This window comes from Ovis canadensis, chromosome 23 (assembly GCF_042477335.2).
Source record: "Ovis canadensis isolate MfBH-ARS-UI-01 breed Bighorn chromosome 23, ARS-UI_OviCan_v2, whole genome shotgun sequence".
In the NCBI taxonomy this organism is placed as follows: domain Eukaryota; kingdom Metazoa; phylum Chordata; class Mammalia; order Artiodactyla; family Bovidae; genus Ovis; species Ovis canadensis.
Genome location: NC_091267.1, coordinates 14,166,521 through 14,189,907, shown reverse-complemented (window position 1 = coordinate 14,189,907; position 23,387 = coordinate 14,166,521). Strand labels below are relative to the sequence as shown.

The window sequence follows — 23,387 nt, the reverse complement described above, 5'->3', positions numbered from 1 at the left end:
CCTTGAAACCCGAAGAGCCCCCTGGAGCTTCTAGAGTGGTGAGAGAGCTTAGTGAGTTTACACGTGTAAACTTGGTATCAGCGTTGAACTGCATTTCTCTATACCAGCAACAATGAGGACACTTAATTCTAAAAATGCCAATTAGAATAGCAACAAGAAGTATAAAGAATTAAAAAATAAATTCTAGCAAAAAATGGGTAAGGACTCTGTGGATATGTGTGTTTAAACATTGAAAGACCTTACCGAGACCAAATTAAATGTGTGGCCGCCCTGTTCTCCTGAGCAGGATATCCTAATGCAGGAGGGCGTCATTCCACCTTCATGAAACGTCTGACGTGTATGTACAGACAGGACTCGCCAAGTCTGGTCGCAGTTGGTGGGAGCGGCCCGCAGCAGACTACCTTGTCAGGCGGGTCTTGGCCTGGTCAGCCCAGCGTTTGTGCCTCGGAAGCGTCCGTTCCCTGGGGGAGCGCCCATTCCCTGGGGGAGCGCCCGTTCCCTGGGGGAGCGCCCGTTCCCTGGGGGAGCGCCCGTTCCCTGGGGGAGCATCTGCGCTGGGTGACGTGGCAGCCCTGCGTCATTTTACATTCCTGCCAGCAGCAGCCAAGGGTTCTAATGCGTCCTTATCCTTACCAGCACGTGCCGGGTGTTCCTAGCAAAGTTCTGGCCACAAGAGCCAGCGGTGCGTGTGAAGAGCGAGCGCCCTCGCCGGGACAGTGGTGCCGTGGAGGTCCTTACAGGGGCCCATGCAGCAACGGCCCGCGCAGGGCGCGCCCCTCCAGGTGTACGGGGCGGGGAAGGGCTGGGGGCTCGGCACGTCCTCAGGCCCGGCCCCCCACCCCCAGCCACCACTCCTGCCCCCTCTCAGGGCCTCTGTGGTCACCTCCTGCCCCAGTGCCAAGTTTACCTCGTTCTTCCCAGGGGAGCAGGTGCTGTCTGGACCAGAAATCCTCGTGTGGCCATCGTGCGTGATCGCCCTGGGGGGCACTGACCTGCTCTTTCACGGAAGTGTACAAAGTTCATGCCTGACAGAACGTGGTCAGCTCGAGTCTCTGTATCTGCCGGTGTGATGTCATTAAGCCAAGGTTTTGTGACGATATTTGTCCTCCAAAGCCTAACTGTTGTTTTGCATTTTAAAACAATAACAAAGTTAGCATTCTGTAGCTCCTCCGTTTTTCTTTATTGAGTTGGAGTTACAGTCAGGGTAAGGATAAGTGGTTTTTGCCCAGAGTCATAAAAACAAAGCCTCATTTCTCCCACAGTTCACTCTGCTACTTTTAAAAGGCTACTTTTAAAGGCTTCTTTAGGTTTTGGATAAATGATCTTGGTTCCTGAGATTTTAGGGAATAAAAAAAAACCCAGAATAATTGTATAAAATAGAGAAAATATTATTCATTTCGTCTTCTAAACTGGAAGCCTTCAGCTCCTGATGTTGCTGTGTGGCGGTGTTCTTGAGTTCCTGGGTCTGGCCTGCCTTTCAGGCCCCAGGACGGCTCCCAGGATGAGCCGGGTGTGGGCACCCCTCCCATCGGAGGCTGGGTTGGGGGTGAGCTGCTATCAGGAGCCTCATGGGGCTGGCGGAGCTGTGAGGTAGGTCTTCGTGCGGCTGTAAATTGGGTTTGCGCTTCATCAATAAGCTTTCTGACAAGAAGCGTCCATCAGGGTGTCTCTCATTTGCCGCAGCAGAACAGAAAATGAAGTATTCCAATAATTGCATTACAGTTTCCTCCTCCTGGACAAGAAAGCCGTGTGCTGTAATTAGGTTTGATTGGAGTGCACGTTTCCGGTAAGATCTGAAATTAATGACGTTGCCATAGTGACGCATCTGAGGCCGCCGGTGCGTGAAACATAAAGTAATTCACTCGACAAGGGTAGACATCTGTTAGCTGCCAGGATGCAGAGCGTGCTGACACTGACCAGAAATCCTAGGCGTGGTGTGATCAGCGCGCAGATGATGCTGAAGCCGGAGGACAGGCTGTGTGCCCCGAACCTGCTGAGAGGACGTCCCCTCTCCCCGCCGCCCCCAAGATGCCATTGTTTGAGAACAATGCTGCTGAGGATTCATAAATTTTAAAACTGGACTTGGGTGCAGCCTGTTAAAGCAATACATTAATTCCTTTGTTAGTTTTTGTCTTCATGTAGAACAAAGCCATTCCTGAAACACCCTCTGAAACAACAGGTTCTCGGATGCATTGTAATCATAGCATCCGTTGCCCAGCACACTGCCTTGCTGAGACTCGACTCACAGGGAACTTTGTAGGAAGCGGTGGCGGCCCGTGGAAGCACTGTCTCCCTGGTTTCCAAGGGCACCAGAGCATAGATGTGCCCAGCAGTGTGCACACGTGCACGGGGTGTGTGCTGGTGGCCTGACCCCAGAGGACCATGGCGGTGTCTCCTGCTGGGTGAGCCCGAGTGGGGCCTCAGTGAAGCAGCCTGAACAGCTTCGCTGGTGTGGTTGTTCACCGACGCGGGTGACCGGGTGTGAGGGAGGGTGCCAGTGCTTCAGGGCTCACGGGAAGGCCTGGTGTGCTGCACGTAGAATGTGACTCCCCGTTAAATAATGTCAAATGTCTGCTTACATGGTTTGGTAAATTAGCCTTATCACTTTAGAAGTTTTGTTTCCATTATTGCACCATAAGATATAACGCTGTTTTTTGGTTGGTTGGTTGGTTGGTTTTGATTCTATTTATTTTTTTGTTTTATTTTTGGGTGCCGTGAGTCCTCATTGCTGTCTGGGGGCTTCTCATTGCAGTGGCTTCTTGTTGCAGAGCAGGGCTCTGGAGCACGCGCGCTTCAGAAGTTTCAGCTCCCAGACTAGAATGCACCTTCAGTAGTTGGGGCTCATGGGTTTAGCTGCCCCACTGCCTGTGGAGCCTTCCCGGCCCGGGGATCCACGCTGTGTCTTCCGCGCTGGCAGGCAGGTTCCTAGGCAGTGGGCAGGCAGGGAAGTCCATGAATGGATATTTTAATCCCGCCACTTAGCCGCTTCCCTGTCACCTTGTGGCCCGTCCCTCAGCCACTCTCTGAGGCTGGTGGACGGCCCAGTCTGCACCCGGCCTGCGCCGGAGGCCGAGGACTCGCTGTTGCTCTCGTCACCTGTCGGGCTGTGCTTACTTTAGGAGCTCTTTTATGCATAGCGTGGCACGCTTGTGGAGGAGGCGGCGTGTTTCTGAGTGGCTCCGCAGATACTGGCACCAGAACCTGGTTGTCAGTCAAGCCTCAGGTTGCAGCAGCGCCCCGCGGTGGCAGACGTGCGATCTGCTATCAGAGGGTCCGTGTTCTTGTCTCGCTCGCTGTTTCACTAACAGCCTGACCACAAGTGTTGCTTTGACTTCTCCATGCCAGTTACTTCCATTTAAAGCAGGGATGGGGGACTTCCCTGGCCCACTGGTTAAGAATTCGCCTGCCAGTGCAGGGGATGCTGGTTTGATCCTTGGTCCATGGGGATCCACGTGCCTCCAGGCGGCCGAGCCTGTGAGCTGCGACTGCGGGAGCCTGTGTGCCCTAGAGCTGGTGCTCCACAGCAGCAGAGGCCACCACCGCGAGAAGGCCGCGCCCGTGATTAGAGAGGCCTCCTCACCACAACTCGAGAAGGCCTGGTCGCAGCATATATATACGTGTATATAATGTAATGCATTCTTCTGAGAGTGTTTGTCAAAACAGTCTCTTAAGTAAATCTCCTATCGGGGGCAGGGGCGGGGGGCGAGAACCCATGAGGAGGGTCCGGCGTGTGCTGTGATCACATGGCTCTCCGTCATGTTCACACTTAGAACTGCGTCAGTGCCTGAGGGCACCCCTCCTCGGAGCTTCAGCACAAGTGCAGGGATCCCCAGACGTCGAGCCAGCCTGCAGTCCAGGGATGGGCTCACAGGGCATTTACCGGCCCCCCGCCCCGTGTGGCTGTCCTTCTGTGGAGCGGGAAAAGCAAAGGTCCCGTGCTTGTGTGCGTGTTTTCACGTTAAGGTCCCATGCTTGTGTGCGTGTTTTCACGTTAAGGTCCCGTGCTGTGTGTGTGTTTTCATATTGATGTCCTGCGCGTGTGTGAGCGCTTTCACATTGAGGTCATATGCTGTGTGTGTGTGTTCACATTGAGGTCCCGTGCTGTGTGAGCGTTTTCGTATTGAGGTCCCGTGCTCGTGCGAGCGTTTTCACATTGAGGTCCCGTGCTCGTGCGAGCGTTTTCACATTGAGGTCCCGTGCTCGTGCGAGCGTTTTCACATTGAGGTCCCGTGCTCGTGCGAGCGTTTTCACATTGAGGTCCCGTGCTCGTGCGAGCGTTTTCACATTGAGGTCCCGTGCTCGTGCGAGCGTTTTCACATTGAGGTCCCGTGCTCGTGCGAGCGTTTTCACATTGAGGTCCCGTGCTCGTGCGAGCGTTTTCACGTTGAGGTCCCGTGCTCGTGCGAGCGTTTTCACATTGAGGTCCCGTGCTCGTGCGAGCGTTTTCACATTGAGGTCCCGTGCTCGTGCGAGCGTTTTCACATTGAGGCCCCGTGCTCGTGCGAGCGTTTTCACATTGAGGCCCCACGCTCGTGCGAGCGTTTTCACATTGAGGTCCCGTGCTCGTGCGAGCGTTTTCACATTGAGGTCCCGTGCTCGTGCGAGCGTTTTCACATTGAGGTCCCGTGCTCGTGCGAGCGTTTTCACATTGAGGTCCCGTGCTCGTGCGAGCGTTTTCACATTGAGGTCCCGTGCTCGTGCGAGCGTTTTCACATTGAGGTCCCGTGCTCGTGCGAGCGTTTTCACATTGAGGTCCCGTGCTCGTGCGAGCGTTTTCACATTGAGGTCCCGTGCTCGTGCGAGCGTTTTCACATTGAGGTCCCGTGCTCGTGCGAGCGTTTTCACATTGAGGTCCCGTGCTCGTGTGTGTGTTTTCACATTGAGGTCCGTGCTCGTGTGAGCGTTTTCACATTGAGGTTACATGCTTGTGTGTGTTTTCATATGGAGATCACGTGCTGTGTGTGTGTTTGCACATTGAGGTTCGTGCTCGTGTGAGCGTTTTGATATTGAGGTCCCGTGTTTGTGTGTGTGTTCTTATGTTGAGGTCACATGCTTGTGTGTGTGAGCGTTTTGATATTGAAGTCCCGTGTTTGTGTGTGTGTTCTTATGTTGAGGTCCGTGCTCGTGTGAGCGTTTTCATATTGAAGTCCCGTGTGTGTGTGTGTGTGTTCTTACATTGAGGTCCTGTGCTTGTGTGTGTGTTTGCACATTGAGGTCCGTGCTCGTGTGAGCGTTTTCATATTGAGGTCCCGTGTTTGTGTGTGTGTTCTTATGTTGAGGTCCATGCTTGTGTGAGCGTTTTCATATTGAGGTCCCGTGTTTGTGTGTGTGTTCTTATGTTGAGGTCCATGCTTGTGTGAGCGTTTTCATATTGAGGTCCCGTGCTTGTGTGTGTGTTCTTATGTTGAGGTCCGTGCTCGTGTGAGCGTTTTCATATTGAGGTCCCGTGCTTGTGTGTGTCTTCTTATGTTGAGGTCCAGCTTGTGTGTGTGTTTTCATAGTAAGTGATCCACGTACAGTGGCTGCAGTCTCCTGTCAGGCTCATGAGTAACGTTGGGACCTCCTGTGCCACTTTTAATGAGAGCTCACTGAGTTTCTGAAGTACACGGCCTCCCCTCTGCCTCCCCTCTGCCATGCTGGTACTTCACTGCGCCTGTTGTGTATCTTTCTGATTGGAGGCCGAAACCATGGACCCTCCTGAAAGTGGTTTTCCTGGGTTGGTGGTTGGTCCCAGGCTGGGTGAGGAGGGCACACAGGGTGGCCCACGGGTTGGAGAGCAGCTGGGAAAGCGCCTCTGCCTCCTCTCCTCCTCTCTCTGCGACTCATGTGGTGTCCAGTCTCGAGAAGGTTGTTTCTGTTCGGTGGAAAATAGTTCGTGGTTCACGACAGATTCATGTGAAAGGGACCGACGTTCTGATCTTGGCTGTGGGTCACTTTTCCAGTTTTCCACCCATCTCTCTCTCAAGGGGCAAATCTGCCTTGGACCAACAGTAGATCTGAACCGGGAGATAGAGCCGGACTGTCTCTGCAGAACCAGAACCCCCCGCCCCCAGCCCATCACTGGGAATTACTGAAAGGGAGCCTGACGCTGCGGGAAGAGCACCGGTCCTCATAGTGAAATGGAGCAAATGAGGGTGGTATGGACGGCACTTGGTGATGCTTAGTGTGGCAGAGCGCATGCTCAGGGTACAGGGCACAGCCAGCCCTGCGTGTGATGCATTGGGGCCCAGCCTTGAACCGCCAGCGAGCTCCCTGCATTGACGGTGTCCTGCTGTTTCTGTCCTAGGAACCCTCACCCAGAACGAGATGGTGTTTAAGCGGCTGCACCTGGGCACCGTGTCTTATGGGACGGACACAATGGATGAGATCCAGAACCACCTCGTGAATGCCTACGCACAGGTGAGCGGGCCCAGCCCTGCAGGTGTCTCCTGCCAGTGTGCCCAGTGCTGCTGCGGTAACAGGGCCTGTCACATGCCAAGCTGCAATGCAGCACCTTCCCCAGAGACGCCTCGGCGTGGCTGTATGCATCAGTTCAGTCGCTCTGTTGTGTCCGACTCTTTGCGACCCCATGAATCGCAGCACGCCAGGCCTCCCTGTCCATCACCAACTCCTGGAGTTCACTCAGACTCACGTCCATCGAGTCGGTGATGCCATCCAGCCATCTCATCCTCTGTTGTCCCCTTCTTCTCCTGCCCCCAATCCCTTCTAGCATCAGAGTCTTTTCCAGTGAGTCAACTCTTCGCATGAGGTGGCCAAAGTATTGGAGTTTCAGCTTCAACATCAGTCCTTCCAATGAACACCCAGGGTTGATCTCCTTTACGATGGACTGGTTGGATCTCCTTGCAGTCCAAGGGACTCTCAAGAGTCTTCTCCAACACCACAGTTCAAAAGCATCAGTTCTTTGGCGCTCAGCTTTCTTCATAGTCCAACTCTCTCATCCATCCATGACCACAGGAAAAACCATAGCTTTGACTAGATGGACCTTTGTTGGCAAAGTAATGTCTCTGCTTTTCAGTATGCTATCTAGGTTGGTCATAACTTTTCTTCCAAGGAGTAAGTGCCTTTTAATTTCATGGCTGCAGTTACCATCTGCAGTGATTTTGGAGCCCAAAAATATAAAGTCTGACACTGTTTCCACTGTTTCCCCATCTATTTCCCGTGAAGTCATGGGGCCAGATGCCATGATCTTTGTTTTCTGAATGTTGAGCTTTAAGCCAACTTTTTCACTCTCCTCTTTCACTTTCATCAAGAGGCTTTTTAGTTCCTGTTCACTTTCAGCCATAAGGGTGGTGTCATCTGCATATCTGAGGTTATTGAAATTTCTCCTGGCAATCTTGATTCCAGCTTGTGCTTCTTCCAGTCCAGCGTTTCTCGTGATGTACTCTGCATAGAAGTTAAATAAGCAGGGTGACAATGTACAGCCTTCGCGTACTCCTTTTCCTGTTTGGAACCTGTCTGTTGTTCCATGTCCAGTTCTAACTCTTGCTTCCTGACCTGCATATAGGTTTCTCAAGAGGCAGGTCAGGTGGTCTGGTATTCCCATCTCTCTCAGAATTTTCCACAGTTTATTGTGATGAACACAGTCAAAGGCTTTGGCATAGTCAATAAAGCAGAAATAGATGTTTTTCTGGAACTCTCTTGCTTTTTCTGAACACAAAGTATGTTGTCAGCCTTATATTCAGTTTTGTGAAAACCATCTCTTTTTTCTGTGAACTGCACCCATCTGGCATGCACTTTACTTTTGAGCTGCTATCAGTGAAAACAGCCTTACCTGAGTGTGTGTGGGTGATATGTGTGATCAGACACCCCCAGAAGTACTCATCTGTGCACGAACACAGAAAGTCAACTTGGATGTCATTCATTTTAATAGAGTATTTTGGAACCTAGAGTATTTATTAATAGATGAAAAAATTTTAATGGAGGACTACTATCTCCCGTCTTGCGATCTGTGTCTAGGTTAAATAGTGCCAGGTGATATCTTAAAAAAAAAACAAAACCTGTATTATCCATGAATATGACTTCAGTAGCTCCAAATGTTATTTTACTAGAAAAAATTAAAAGCAGAAAAGATGTCATATAGACACAGCAAATAGTATCCCATCTAAGAAGAATCTTACAAACGTTTTTTAGTGAAAGCTATGTTCATTGGCTGGTTATCCAGGTTTTTATGTGAATGGATTTCTTCCTTCCCTTCTGCTTGTTAGTGTTAATGAGATGACAATAATTTAAGTCCACTGTAACGGAACGTGAGTCTGGTGCAGCCTGATCGTACTTACACCTGGGATCCTGAGTGGACTTGCGTGGAGTGAAGCACTCAGCCTGAGTCAGCAGGAGCAGGGCTGCTTGGTGGCTGTGTGGGTGTGCGGTCAGGATGCAGGTATGGGTGGGGGGCGCAGGCTGGAAGGGGCGCCAGCTGAGCAGGGGGCCACCCCCTCCTTAGCCGGATCCGTGATTGACGGGCGGATGGGCATGGCTTAGCTGCTCTGCACAGCCACCCAAAAGCGGAGAGGCTTTCCAGGGGTGTCAGGAGTTACCCTTGTGTTCCGTGGAGAAGCATCTGATGGGCCTTGGGGTCGGGGTCCTCCCACAGCCCCACCCAGGAGGAGGTGAACAGGGTTGTGGGTGGGGTGTGTCCAGGGCTGTCAGGAGGCAATTACTATATCCAACACTCCTTGTCTGCAAACCAGACAGTTAACTTCAGAGACTGATGCAAAGCCAATGAGTCTGTAGTATTAAGGGAACCATCCTAAATGCTTTTTCCTGCTCTTAACTTCAGACCAGTTATGCACACAGTTTTTAAGGAGAAAGGAAAGCACTTGGGAGTCTTCTGTTCTTAACTTTGCTCTTAGAAGTGGTGGATAAACAGGAATTGTTAAGGACTGGGCACATGCATGACAGGCTGCAGTGAACCTACTAAAAGGAGATGGTCGAATTTTGAGTACTGTAGCAAACATTTCGGTTACTGGACAACCGGGAAATGTCCAGGCACCTTGTGGCCCCGGGATCCCCAGGTGCGTCATTGCCCCGTGGGTCACATGCAGGCGGTTGTCATCCCAGCCACTCTCCAGCCCGGCCTGGCCGTCCGTGACAGGCGTGCGTGTGGGTAACTCCAGCATGCGCCCGCTTGCCTCTAACCCTGCGACGTCCGTGTTTGCAGACACAGTGTCAGGCTGGCGGAAGCAGCACCATTTCAACCCCTCCGAGGAAAGCCGCGTCGTCTGCGCCCAAGGTGAGGAGGAGCGTGAGCAGCCGGGTCCACGAGGCTGTGAAGGCTGTCGCCCTGTGTCACAACGTGACGCCTGTGTATGAGGCCCGCGGCGCAGCTGGCGAGACCGAGGTTGCCGAGGCAGACCAGGACTTCAGCGATGACAACCGCACCTACCAGGCCTCTAGCCCTGACGAGGTCAGTCACCGAGGGCCGCGTCCGAGGCAGGCCCGCAGGCGCAGACAGCGCCTCCCCTGGCTCCTCCCGGCCCCACCAGGAGTGCTTGCTCCGTCTTCTCGTGGGGTGAGGAGGGCTTGTCTGTGGTTTTCAGAATGGGCTTTCGCCACAGGCCAGTGCCCTCCTGGCCTAACCCCTGCCCTCAGCCCGTCCTTGTGGGCAGGTGCTTTCTCATCCCAGAGCCCCCTGGGATTGGGTACAGGGAGGCGGGGAGCAGGACCTGTTGCCTGCTGACACCGTGAGGTCTGCAGGCTGCATCCTCCTGTGATCTCTCTCCAAGGCAATCACCAAGCTTGCAAGTCAGATCTCCAGGTATTTTGCTAGAATTTAGGTACAGTATGTGTGTGTGTGTGCACACTCAGTCACTCAGTCATGTCCAACTCTTTGCAGCCCGTGGACTGTAGCCCACCAGGCTCCTCTGCCCATGGGAATCCCCAGGCAAGAATACTGGAGTGGGTTGCCGTTTCCTCTTCTGGGGCATCTTCCCCACCCAGGGACCAACAGGCGTCTCTCCTGTCTCCTGCGCTGGCAGCCAGGTTCTTCACCACTGGTGCCACCTGGGAAGCTCAGCCCTAGGAATGCTGTTTATTCCGCAGGTGGGGCCAGCTCTTCTCCACCCTGGAGATCCAGTCGGTCATACCACAGCTGAGGCCCCGCGCCCCAGTTAGTCCCTCCCCTGGTACTGCCAGGCTCTGAGAGGGTGCAGGCCGGGGTGTGCAGCGCAGGGCCCACAGCCTGTCCTGACTTCCCGATGGCGAACCCCCAGTGGAGCAGCAGCTTGGGGCATTGACAGAGCTCCTACCACAGCTGTGGTTTTTTAAAATTTATTTTTGAAGCTCTCGTTACAGAGGTATTTCCATTTTTCTTAAACTGAAGTATAGCTGATAGACCGTATGAGTTACAGGTGTACAAGGTAGACTTGCCTGGTAGCTCAGTGGTTCACAATTTGTAAAGGCTATACTCCGTTTATAGGTACTGTAAAATGTTGGCCGTGTTTCCCGTGTTGTAGCCTGTTTTGTACATGACGGTTTGTGCCTCTTCCTCCCCCCGGCCTGCCCTCCACCTCCCCCGCCCCACTGGTCGCCACTCATCTGTTATCTGAATCTGTGAGTCTGCTTCTCTGCTGTCACGTCCACCGGTGTGTGTGGCTTCCCCAGCAGGGCCAGCAGGAGCCTACCCCATGGCTCAGCCTTTCCCTTCTGTGAGGCTCAGTGCCTGTCTTCCCAGTAAGTGCTGGGGAACCTGTGAGCTGTGAGCCGGGCTGTGGTCAGCCGTGGGGACGCCCCGCAGCGCAGCTGAGCCTTCGTGCAGAATGGATCCAGGCCGTGGGACACAGCCTGGCCGTGGGATCCACCCTTGGGGCACAGCCTCCAGGCCCCACATCCCTGGTGAGTGATGCAGCGGGCAGGAGCGCAGTCCCGTCCATCCCCCCCGTGCTCTGCTTGATAGACCACATTGACCAGCAGGTGTGTAGAAACCTCCTTTCCACCAGAGCTCGGTACGGCCTTTGGAACCGCGTGTGTATCACCTGGAACACACGTCACTCGCGGTCGCAGTGGACGTGGGGCCTGGGCCGCAGAGGTGGGTAGTCAGGTGTCCGGGAGGCTGGCCTGGCCTCGGGTTGGCCTGGAGCAGACACACGTTGGAGGGCAACGCTGCCCCTCTTTTTCTTGCAAAGGAGTTACACTTTCTAGTGTTCTAGAAATCCTCTCGAGCTCCATGTGATTACTTATTGAAACGTATTTTTTCCTAGTCCTGAGCATGGAAAACTTAGACCACAGATGTTTTCCAAGGAAAATTTTATTGGAAGTTTTAAAAATCTTATATGTTTACCTTATTACCTTCCAAAAATAAATACAAAGTTTTATTTAAAATACTTAGAATTTTTATCTTTAGACTTTTATGTTAACATTTTTTAAATTTTAAATTAGGAATTCACAATAGAGAGAGATTTCAATGATTCAAAGATTTCCAAAACTAAATTAAAACTACTAGCCTTATATTTAAATTTTTTATTTCAAAATTTCTTCCTACTTTAGAAATTGGACAATGATTTAAAATGGCAGGCCAGTAAATAACCTCTAAGAAATCCCTAGCCCATATTTCAAATCTGAAAATGAAAAGACTTGACTTCATCATAGTTTTTAAAGCACTTTGTGGACGCAGTGTTTGCAGGTCCCTGAAGCCCAAGGAAAATCATCAAAACGGTTCATTATTTCCCTTATTGAACTTTGCTGCAGTTAGGTTGACAGATGATAGCATTGTTTCCCAATCACCAAAGTACTGTTTTAAAAGCATTTTTTATTGAATAAAGTGGTAGAATATTGCACCCTGGAGCTTTTTTCAGGGAAATGGCTTAGTTGATGTTCTCTCCTTGCCCTCAGCCTTGACCTGTCAGCATGTGTGCAGTTAATAAGCAACCTTATCATTTAGGAGACTTAACCGGCTTTGTATACTCACGTCAACACCATACTCACTCTTATAATCCCTATTTGCTTAGGCTCCTGTGTCATCTTAGCATCAGAAAGTGTGACTTATTGAGTAGAATGTACTGGTTTCTGAGTCTCTCATATTGCGGCAATTCTTCGTGTTCATTTTCCTGAAAAGAGAGCGTCTTCTGACTTACCTAAGCATGTGCACAGATGCATTTCTCCTGTTCCAGGAATGGCGTCTGGGGGTTGACTTCAAGCCGTGAGAGGCTGTCCGAGGCACGGTCCCTGCACACTTACAGTGACGAGCGTGCTTGAAGCTGTCACGTGTAGCGGGGGCTGGGCTGTCAGAGCAGGAGTAATTTCGTATTCAGGACCTGCAGCCTGCTTAGGCTCCAGTTGCTGTTTCTTATGATAAGTGATCAATATTTCATTTTCTCCAAGAGAGTAGAAAGTTTCACTTGCCTGTCACTTTGCCAGTACAGCCTCAGCATAGCAAACTCCAGCTTAGCAGACAAATGTTCCCAGAAATTCCTGGACAAAGTTAAAACCCAGCCCTGGTAAGCTCTGTGTCCAGTGCAGCTGCAGAAGCTGAGATCAAGCCAGTGTCACCAACGGGCGCCACCAAGTCAGCTCAGGGGCAGCACCTCAGGCACCAGGTCATCACCTCAGTGAGCAAGGCCAACACGATGCAAACCCAAGACTCCAGTCAGCTCAGCTCAAAATGATCGATAGGCTGAGATTTTCAGTGACTTAAACCTGCAAATCTGCTGTTAGTAACATTTTCCCCTTCACCTCTGTAAGTTCTGTCTTAACTATTATTTCAGGGTATGGCTAGTGTTGTTCACGTGGACGTGTCTGTGCAGGAATCAGCTGAAATTAATGACAAACCATGAGTGGATTATTTACAAACAAAAGAATGACTGTCCCTAATAGCATTGCTTCTGATTTACTCCAGTGTATGCTGCATGCTGTAACTTTACACCCCTTTTTTTGTGTGTGCTTATTGAAGCAGGACTAACTACGGTGTTGGGTCAGCATGTTTATGGGGAGCAGCTCCCCGTCTGTGGCCTGAGTCCCCCTCCATGGCCCTCAGGAGCAGGACAGAACACGAACCGCACAGCCTGCCCTGAGTATCGACTGGCAGCTGTTCCCGGTGGTCAGCGCGCACATTTTGTTCATAATTCTATCAAATTATAGCAGTGGTGGCAGTACCGCAACTGGAAATGAAGATGTGTCAGTGATCAAACTGTGATTTATACGGCGTGTGGTAGGAAAGGTGTCCCTGGAGTGGAGCTGGTGGCTATGCAGATGCTAATATGGTAAAGGAAACTTCTCCTAATCTTTCAAGAACGACAGCACAGATTTTCCTGAATAATGGAATTACAGCGAAAATTAACAACAAAGTCTGCCCCACACTGGCTGCCTAGCGTGGAGAAGTGCGAGGGCATGAACAGATTGCCTGTGACAGTGATCGCCCAGGCATGCTGCTCACTGGCCTGTGCATGAGGTGTAGCTCAAGCTCCCATTTAAATGCGCATTTTTCACACTTGCATTTTAATTATTTTGACCTTCATATTATTTTCAATAATCACATTGTTAGAAATGTTTAAAAGCCAAGTTAGAAGCAGTCATCCTTACGTGGTCTCTTCCATCACTGACCACATCCGGAGGGAGCAGGAAGGGGCAGCAGCTGCTCCAGCCACCCCTGCACCGCTTCTCTGTGAGGCCACGCACCTGGCCCCTGCCTGACCCGGCAGCTCTCTTTCTGCGAGTGTCCCCTTAGAAACACCACACAGCAGTGGTGTGACCCAACGTGAGGGTGACAGCCCAGGAGGAGCCAAGGCCGTGGCCGTGCACCCCGAGCAGCTCCACCCAGGCCCCCCTCGTGGGAGCAGTCGGCAGTGGGGACTCCACCTCAGCCAGCAGACAGGCTGGGTCGAGCCTTGCACGTCAAACCAGGACTGCGCTGACAGCAAGGAGGGGAGCAAGTGAAGCTGGTGTCCAGCCGAGACGGTTGAGAAGACGGCAGAGCCAAGGAAAGTAGGAGAAAGCAAAGGTAGAGGAGAGCATGAAAGCAATGACTGGATAAGCAGTAAATTCAAAGGCTGATCCTTTGAAAATTAAATAAAGTGGAAAAACTTGGCAAAAATAGTAAACAATACAAAACAGTGACTGCAACCTAAGCACACACACCTAAAATTATGCCTGTGACGAGTGTGTAACAGACAGGTAGGCATAAGGTTTAGAAGAGCATACTAGACCAGCCCAGATGCTCAGACTTTTTAAAACCTCTAATATCCATGTTCAGGAAGAATACAGATTAGCAGAATGGAGTGTGAGAACTACATGAAACCTCTGTAGGCCAGAAAAAAGGAAGAAACAAAACTCTCTCCCTTTTTTCAGTAGATAATGTGATTGTCTTCATAGAAAATCCCAAAAGCTCTGCGGAAAGTTTAACTTTCTCCTAAGACTTAATAAGTGAGTTTACCAAAGTTGTATGTTATGATATCCATATACAAGAATTACTCCTATTTGTATATACCAGCAATGAGCAATTAGAAATTGAAATTTTTTAATGTACCATTTCTAGCACACACACAGAAAACTATGACATGTTTAAGGATAGATCTAACAATACGTACAGCATTTGTATGCTGGAAAGTAAGACAGTGAAGAAAACTTGAGGACAGTGTATGTGAGAAATGTACACACGGATTCGAAGACTTTCTGTTACTGTCAGCTGATTTTTTATAAAGGTGCCATGGAAATCCGTTACAGAAAAGATGATCAGAATAAATGGGGTGCAGAACATTTGAACAGCCATTTGCAAAACAGAGCCTGAACCAATATGTCTCACTGTTATAAAAATTAACTCAGATTGGTCATAGACCTAAATGAAAAACCAAAAGTATAAAATTTCTAAAAGACAACGTATAAGAAGATCTTTGTCGGTTTGAGTTAGGCAATGATTTTGTGGGTCACAAACAGTGCAAATTGTAAAAGAAAAAACTGTTAAATTAGACTTTGAGGTAAAAATCCTGTATTCTTTGAGAAACATTGTTATGAAAACGAAGACAAGCCACAGACTTCTAGGATGTGTTTGCAAAATACATATCTGATAAATGACCAGTAACCAGTACAGATAAAGAACCCGAAAAACTCATCGTGAGAAAACAACCACCCAGTTTAAACAGAAGCAAAAAATTTGAACACCTGTGCCACCACAAACAGATGCGAACGCTGGCTGTATGGAACCATAGAGCAGCCTGGGCGCTTCTTTCGAGCGATGACATTTTGCTTGTGAAGAAGTGGCTAACCATGAACTAGTGACTTCTAGGCTGAAAGCTGGGTTTTTACTCTCAAAGCCCAGATTGCGCTGGATGAGCTCTTCACCCCCGTCTCTTCCAGGACCCAGAAGCCTGCCTCACACAAGCCAGCGCTCAGACAGGGCTCCGCGTGTTCCCTCCTGTCATCAGTGCCCCGTTGAGCGTCCCACTGTTCAGCCGCCCTGAAGGAGAGGCTGCTGCTCCTCGGCTCAAGAGGTGTCTGTGGTGCTGGTCACTGGGGGTGGCGACCTGAACACAGCGGGCGTCAAGCATCTGCCCCGAGGCTGTCATAGACCCCTTCACTGTTGTCCAGCTCCGTAACCGGGCGGTCATTTCTGCCCCAGGGGTCTGAGTGGACCGCGGCCACCCAGTCTGTGCGGTGCCCCCGGGGGGCAGGCGTGGCTGGCAGAGCCTCCCCTCCTGACTGCCGGAGTCATGTGAAGAGCCTCCCCCACCCTTGGCTCATGCCCTTCATTCTGAGTTGGGAAACATTATGCTCTCAAACAGCATGTGTGTTTTAATTGCATAATCATCTTTAGGAAGAAAATACAGTCAAACTGTCAGTACTTTAGAAATTTTCCTTCCTTTCACTGCTACATGTCACACCTCTGGATATGAAGTTACTCCTCAAATCCGTCTAAAAAGAACAGCACTAGTTTACTTCAGATGAACAGAGCGCGCGGCCTGGACTCTGCGAGGCTGACTGCAGCCCCGAGGCACGCCAAGGCAGGGTGGCGAAGCTCAGAGCCGGGGAGACCCTCTGCCCTCACAGGCCCCACGGCCCCGTGCGTGTGCCCACAGGTAGTGGTGGCTGGGGTGCTGAGCACATGGCAAGGAGTCCTGTGCGTTCCTGTCCATCCTCTGGCTATTTGTTTACAACCTGCTCAGAAATGTTAAGTTTTATTTTATCAGAGAGAGTTCTGCCCAGCGCTAAGCAACTGACATCAGAACAGTAACTAAAGTGTTTATTCTAAAGAGTCTATACCATTGACATTCTGAACACTTTTCCTTTTGTTGGCAACAGACAGTTAAACCACAGAATGCTCACTAAGAACAGCTACACGGATGCTAGGCTAGGTAGCAGAAGCCCAACTGATTTTTTGTGATAAATGCTACCTCCAAGGGGTTGTGAAACCAAGCATAAGCTAAATAATAAACAGATGTGAGTCACCAGATATAGAAACTTGCATCTTGACTGCAGCGGGCCCAACGAGATGATAGGGTGTTCACAGGAAGATACAATTTATAGGTCAGGATGTAATGGTAACCTTTCACTGCATATGCTGAAGGCGAACCTCGGGGTCTGGATCACGTGCAGATACAAAGAGGTTGTGTAGAAACGTGTACGGAGTTTCACTTTCCGTCCTCGCCTGCGTGGGGCGGTGGGGTAGCTGACTTGCCCCCGCCTTGACATGCCTCTGCTGATGCCCGTGTGTCCCTTTTGAATGCTATGATTTGGGGAACATCACTGGTGCTCTGAATTATAGTCCTGTAGCCTCGTAGCATCTTCCTAGGGCCCGGCCTTCTCTAGTATCCTAGTAACGTGTTGGAAATCCGGGGAAGGTGGCTCTGATTCCAGCCCCACAGGGACTCACTGCGACATGTTCACATGCCCTTGGACCCTGGCGCGGCCAGGGGCCCCTAGAAAGGCCTCAGAACAAGCAGGGCCCCTAGAAAGGCCTCAGAGCAAGCAGGGCCCCTAGGAAGGCCTCAGAGCAAGCAGGGCCCCTAGGAAGGCCTCAGAGCAAGCAGGGCCCCTAGGAAGGCCTCAGAACAAGCAGGGCCCCTAGAAAGGCCTCAGAACAAGCAGGGCCCCTAGAAAGGCCTCAGAACAAGCAGGGCCAGCCTTGCCTCCTGGTGGCGTCTCAGCGAGCTCGCTGACGCTGGCCTGACGCCCTCCCCGCCGCAAGGAGCGGTGGCCTCACACCTCGCCTGTCCCCCGCGGGGAGCCTCACACCTCGCTGGTCCCCTGCAGGTGGCCCTGGTGCAGTGGACAGAGAGCGTCGGCCTCACGCTGGTCAGCAGAGACCTCACGTCCATGCAGCTGCGGACCCCCAGCGGCCAGATCCTCACCTTCTGCATCCTGCAGACCTTCCCCTTCACGTCGGAGAGCAAGCGCATGGGGGTCATCGTCAGGGTACGCCCACCCCTGCCCCGGCCAGGGTCGGCTCTGCTCACTGCAGGGCTGCTGAGGCTCCCTGCAGGGCTTTATGCTTGTCCCAAAATTCAGACTGATAACTTGTGCTCCAGCGGTCGTGGCGACTAAGGCGGAGAGAGTATAAGGTGTTACTGGTGAGTTTTGCAATCAGCTCGAGCGGCTTTGTTTTCCACTGTAGTAACCACTGAAGAGTTTACCTGAAGACTGACTTACGACCGTGAAGTTGCTGTCAAATTTTTGTAGCAAATACCACACATACATCTTGGATGCTGGCTAAACTAGAAGCTCATTCAAACTGTGAAAATTTGAGAGGATTTACCTTGCAGTCCCAGGCACATGTGTGTGTACAGGTTTTACTTCAGAAGCCTCAGCACAGCACCTCGCAAGCTGCCGTCGTGGCCTCGGCTGCGATCGGCCTGGGCGCCCAGGGAGGACGCGGGCCTGCGGAGGGGTTGAGTAGCCCGCCCGGAGAGAGGCGCTCTCGGGGGCTGCTGTCTCGGGCTGTTCCCTCTGGGCAGCCTGGCCTCAGCAGGCGTGTCTCGTTGCAGGACGAGTCCACGGCAGAGATCACGTTCTACATGAAGGGCGCCGACGTGGCCATGGCCTCCATCGTGCAGTACAACGACTGGCTGGAGGAGGAGGTATGTGCTCGCTGGCGTCTGCGGGCTCCTGACACAGCGCAGGGCGTGAGCCTCGGGCACTCACTGGGGCCGCTGGATGAACCGAGGTCCCGGTTTCTCCTGGACACCAGTCAGCCCGTGGAGCAGAAGAGGTGGGGGAGCTGGCGACACAGCACGCATTTGCTGTGTGAACAGCTGGCGTTCGGGGTTTCGTGGGCATGTGCAGGCGGGTCCTTATGAAGACTGTTTTATGTTGGTGAAGAAATAGAAAGCATCACTAATCAGTCACTAAAAGCCTGAAATAATATTGTCTTTATATCCGGAGTTATATTTTAACCTGATACTTATTTTGTAACCTAAATTATTATAAGATTTAAGTTAGAATTTTAATCTAATTCTAATTTATACATAAGATTCACTTTAAACATGGAAAGTAAGACCTAGATGTAACCAATCCTATATTTTCATCAAATTCTCCCTAAACAAGTATGACTTGTACTTGTTGTTCACATTTATGTGTTAATAAGAAGTTAGATTCAGAGGAGAACTAACCCCCTGGACCCATGGGCACGAACCCCCACCGTGCCTGTTGTTGCCGGGGTCCAGTGTGACCCGCCCCCACTGCACGCCTGGAGTTGGTCTGTCAGTCCAGAGACCACAGCCCACGTCCATGACGGTATTGGCGATATGAATCAATAGCTCCTTCAGGCACTGGATTTAATCAGGGACATGAATAAATTAAACTCCCTGAAGACCTAGTAAAATGCCATAAAAATTACTTTTGGTCATAATGATGTGCAATTAATTATAAAATCCTTGTTTAATTTATTTAGCTTTAGGAGGTCAAATCAATAAATGTCTTGCAACAGACAGATAATGTCAGATTGTTTTTCACAAAGATAACTTTATTAAAAATCCTTTATGCGTTCATTTCCAACATTGTAGTTTCTTCTGTGGACGCATCTTTCACCCCCGCCTGCGTCTTTGTGTAGTACCGTCGTTGTCTGAGGGCCTTCTGGTTTATTCAGAAGCCCACAGGTTCTTGGAGCCTGAGTTTACAGGGGCTGTTCTGTGTCACGGGAGCACCCGAGTGGAATTTTGGTTATAAACTTTTTCCCCAAACTTGAAAAACAAAACCACCAATACTTGGCCCTCGAGCGGTGGCAAGGGCGATGGCGTGAGGCCTACCCCCCAGCACCTCCTCTGAGGACCGCGCTGGAGGCGCTGGGGGCGGCTTCTTCTGCGATGCTCCTCTGCTGCCCACTCCCGGGGAAGGCCGTGGTAGTGACCGCGGGGGGGTGCCGAGCCCGTGGCGAGCCTGTGACCTGCCTGTGCTCTCCCAGTGTGGGAACATGGCCCGCGAAGGCCTGCGCACGCTCGTGGTGGCCAAGAGGGCGCTCACGGAGGAGCAGTACCAGGACTTCGAGGTGAGCGGGCAGCTCCCCTGGGGCCACTGTCGCTGGGCGGGCAGGGCATCCGGCGTGACTCCCGGCACCACCGTCATCCCCAGAGCCGCTACAACCAGGCCAAGTTGAGCCTCCACGACCGGACGCTCAAGGTGGCCGCGGTGGTGGAGAGCCTGGAGCGGGAGATGGAGCTGCTGTGCCTGACGGGCGTGGAGGACCAGCTGCAGGCGGACGTGAGGCCCACCCTAGAGATGCTGCGCAATGCTGGCATCAAGGTAGGGCCCGGGAGTGATCCCCCCAACCAGGTACCCCACCCCCAGAGGTGGTCCCCTGGAACTCAGTACCCCGTCCCCCAAGGGTAATCCCCTGAGACCAGGTACCCCGTCCCCTGGGGGTGGTCCCTTGGAACTCAAATAAGACAGAGCGTGGAAGTGTCTGTAAGCAGAGGTCTCTGCATGACCCTCGAAGAAGAAACCAGCACATCTGGAAACCTCTGTGTCCACAGCTGGACGTCCATCCTTAGAGGTTCGGGCGGTTCCACGCCGCCCCCAGCCTGCAGGCACTCCCCAGGCAGGCCAGTTGCCCCCTGGCCTGGCCCGGCCCAAGGTGCCCGCACCGCAGCCTGTGCCCACTTTGGGGGCTTCCCATGAACTGCATGATGCTGTCTGCTGACGCACAGACCGGCTGGCTTCCCAGCAGCTTGTCCTCGGGTCCGGGGAGACAAGGGCTTTGGGTGTAAGTTTTAGTTTGTTTTCTTGCCTTCTGTGCTCTCACTGAAGCTGAAGTGCAGTTATCAGGGGGCAAGAAATGTGCTGCCTCAGAACAGGCCCTCCACTTTTGAGAATTTTACTGGAAAGAAACACTTGTGTCTTGCTGGACCAGAGAGCAAACTAGGGGGAAATGTCAGGACACAAAGCCGTGCCAGCTTCGGATAACAATGCCCTTGGCACACCTGGATGAGGGCGCCGTGACAGCACAGAGGAACACAGGAGATTGCCCACCCACTGAGGGAGGGGCGCAGGTCTGAGCTGCTGTCCAGGTGGGAGTCAAAATTGGAGAGCGGCTCGGACTCCAAGCGCTGAGCCAACCTCAGCCTGTCTGGCCAGGAAGTTGGGTGGAGACGCGAGACGGATTAGAGCGGACAGCCTGCCTGTTCACCGCGCTTTTTCCTGAGCTCCGCCCAGTCCAGCTCTCGGGTGTCCTCCTGGGTGGTCGGCGAGCAGGGCAGCGCACGCGTCCCCTGTAGAGGTGTGGGTGTCTGCAGCAGCTGCTCCCTGAGCGCTGGAGAAGGGCTCAGTGAGGCTCTGCCCTGGTTCCTCCCCTTTTCCCACCTGCAGACGCAGACTCCTTCGTCCCGCCCCGTGGAAGGACGCGGTTCCGGCCAGTCCTCTGAGCCTGAGCCACGGTGCTCGCGGGCCATGTCACCGGACTGTCGGGAGCGGGGCTTCTTGTTCTGTGGCTTGTTTCCAACCCTGGCACAATGAGGTGTCATGATCTTAGAGCTAGGCTCAGTGAAGTCAATCTAAATGTGTAGCGGAAATAAAAACACACAAATCCTCAGACACTGAAAGGAGCCACTGAGCAGAGAGCCAGTATACCATGTAAGTTTGTGTCCTATGCCCCCAAATTCATGCTTATGTATGATACAGAAAGCACCTGAAAAATTCAGATGATAGAAACCACCCATGTTACAGGAAGTAGGTGTAAACCGTTCCGTTATGTATAAAGCTTTTGCTTTTCAGGCTAGGGAGATTTACACACTGATACATGTATGTGTGTGATATTTATAAGTGAGAGTGGTCTCAGGAGCTCCTTGGTCGCCTAGTGGTTAGGATTCTGGGCTTCCATGGCCCACGTTTAGCCCCTAGTTGGGGAACTGAGATACCACAAGCCACAGGGTGCAGCAAAAGTTAAATAACTGCAATAATAAATGGGCTAGATCTTTTTATTTTTCATGGTCTTGTTCAACATGCCTTATTTGACATAAACAATTTCTGGCTTAACTACTGCCCGTCTACCCATCTTGAACCCCAGCTTTCAACTGAGAGCTCACACAGGAATCTCGGGTCCTGAGCCCTGCAGACCCTCAGCTCTGTGGTCCTTCGGCCACGAGGCTCCCGCCCCAGTCCTTCGCCTGCCCCAGCTCCAGCTAAGGCATCTGAACGTTACTCTGCTCTTGCTGTTTCCGTTAGCACATCATCTGAGATGTTTCCATTCCATCTTTACAGTCTCCAGTGCACAGAGCGGTGACACTAGGCACACTTACACTGCCGTGCAGCCGCCACCTGCCTTCACACGCCAGTCTCAAGCTGAAACTGCCCCCTGGGCTGCCAGCTCTCCCTCCCGCAGCCCCAGCACCTGCTGGTCCGCTTGGTCTCTCTGAGTCCGACTCTAGGGACCGCATTTAGGCACAGTCAGGCAGTGTTTCCCTTGGCAACTGGTTTGTTCCACTTAGCACAGTGTCCTCGGGGTTCGCCCCCATTGTAGGAGGCGTCGGAACCGCCTGCCCTGTGTGGAGGGACCACACTGGGCTTCTCCACCGTCCGTCTGTGGACTCTTGCCTCACTCCGCGTTTTGGCTGTTGTGAATAGTGACGCTGTAGGTGCGGATGTCTGCCCAAGGATAGAGACTTGACAGGTGAGCGCGCGACAGCTGGGGCTCACACACCGGAACTGTCTCCTAGACATGGATGCTGACAGGCGACAAGCTGGAGACTGCCACCTGCATCGCCAAGAGTTCTCACCTGGTGTCCCGAACGCAGGGCACGCATGTGTTCAGGCCGGTAAGTGTGCGCCCACATCCCTTTGAACTTTAGATGTTTTGAATTAAAATTTACTGGTTTTGTGAGAATGTAAATTAATTACTAGATACCTATTTAAAAAGAGAAATAATTTCCTTGCTCAATTTATAAATGTTAAAAACAGATTTCTATTAGTTACATATGTTAATGTGATCAAAAGATAGAGTGCTTTTGATAGAGTGAAACAAGATATACATTCAAGAGTATTTTCCTGTAGTACTATTAGAATTATTAACACTAAATATTTATTTTAAAACAGACATACTGCCATCACTTTCCATTTGATTTATAAAAGTGTGTAGTGATTTAAAAAATTACAGTTCCCTAGTGGTCCAGTAGTTAGGACTTGGTGCTTTCTCTGCCAAAGCCTTGGGTTCAACCCCTGGCCTGGAAACTAAGACCCCACAAGGTGTGTGGCACAGCCAAGAAATAATGTCTGTCTCTTAGTCACACACATCATATGTGGTCCAGAGGCCGCTTTGGTGAGACACGCTGCAAATGCAAAGTAGACATGGTTTTAATCTACTGCCATCCTCAGATTAAATGTTCTCCCTTAATTAGATAAAAGGAAATTAATAGAAATGATCTAAATTAATGTGTTCACTGTATCTATTAGTTATGATGAAATTTGATTCAAACAAGAAATAAAAGTTTCTTGGGTCTTGATTGATGGTGGCTGAGCAGACATGGTGTGTATGTCTTCCAAATGAAGCGCTTGCACCTACAGAAATAGTGATTTGAATATAATTTACATGTAAATGTCGTTTATCTCGAAGCATCAGAATCGCAAATTAGGCCCTGCAGACTACTATTTGCAATTAAATTATTAATGATTCTGATAAAACTTCAGATCATTTTTTGTTGACTTTTCAGTGTTATAGCCCCACAAATAAAATCTCCACAATAAAAACTACCTACTTAAAGATGAGTCTGGGATTAATTTGAAACACATGAAACTTTTAGTCCTATAATACATCATTTATTTTATGCCCCATAAAATCTCCACAGAAAGAATGACAAAAACTGGTGTTTTGGCTTCTGAAATGTTTGCATCCTAAAATTAATGATATTTTGAGATTATGGCTCGATTTTACATCGTTTAATCCTCCAGATACTTGGTTGGCCTGAACTACAAGAAGTTGAAACTCATGACCGAAACACAAAGCAAGCGTTTTGCTCACTCACCTTGTTAATGAATGAGGC

At 51.1% G+C, this 23,387-nt stretch overlaps 1 protein-coding gene across 9 annotated transcripts in view; it reads left to right on the top strand.

The window, feature by feature from the left end:
* ATP9B (ATPase phospholipid transporting 9B (putative)) overlaps positions 1-23,387 on the top strand; it is a 156,123-nt gene that overhangs the window by 124,089 nt on the left and 8,647 nt on the right. For 7 of the 9 annotated variants that reach the window (XR_011252450.1, XR_011252449.1, XM_069569205.1 and 4 more), the window contains 7 exons: positions 6,287-6,399; positions 9,158-9,403; positions 17,176-17,337; positions 17,907-17,999; positions 19,322-19,405; positions 19,489-19,659; positions 22,068-22,166. Coding sequence is in view for 7 of the 9 variants with exons in the window: in XM_069569205.1 (XP_069425306.1) it covers positions 6,287-6,399; positions 9,158-9,403; positions 17,176-17,337; positions 17,907-17,999; positions 19,322-19,405; positions 19,489-19,659; positions 22,068-22,166 (968 nt within the window). In the remaining 2 variants the exon portion in view is untranslated. The remainder of the gene's footprint in view (positions 1-6,286; positions 6,400-9,157; positions 9,404-17,175; positions 17,338-17,906; positions 18,000-19,321; positions 19,406-19,488; positions 19,660-22,067; positions 22,167-23,387) is intronic. The other 2 variants (XM_069569207.1, XM_069569206.1) reach the window with 1 other exon arrangement.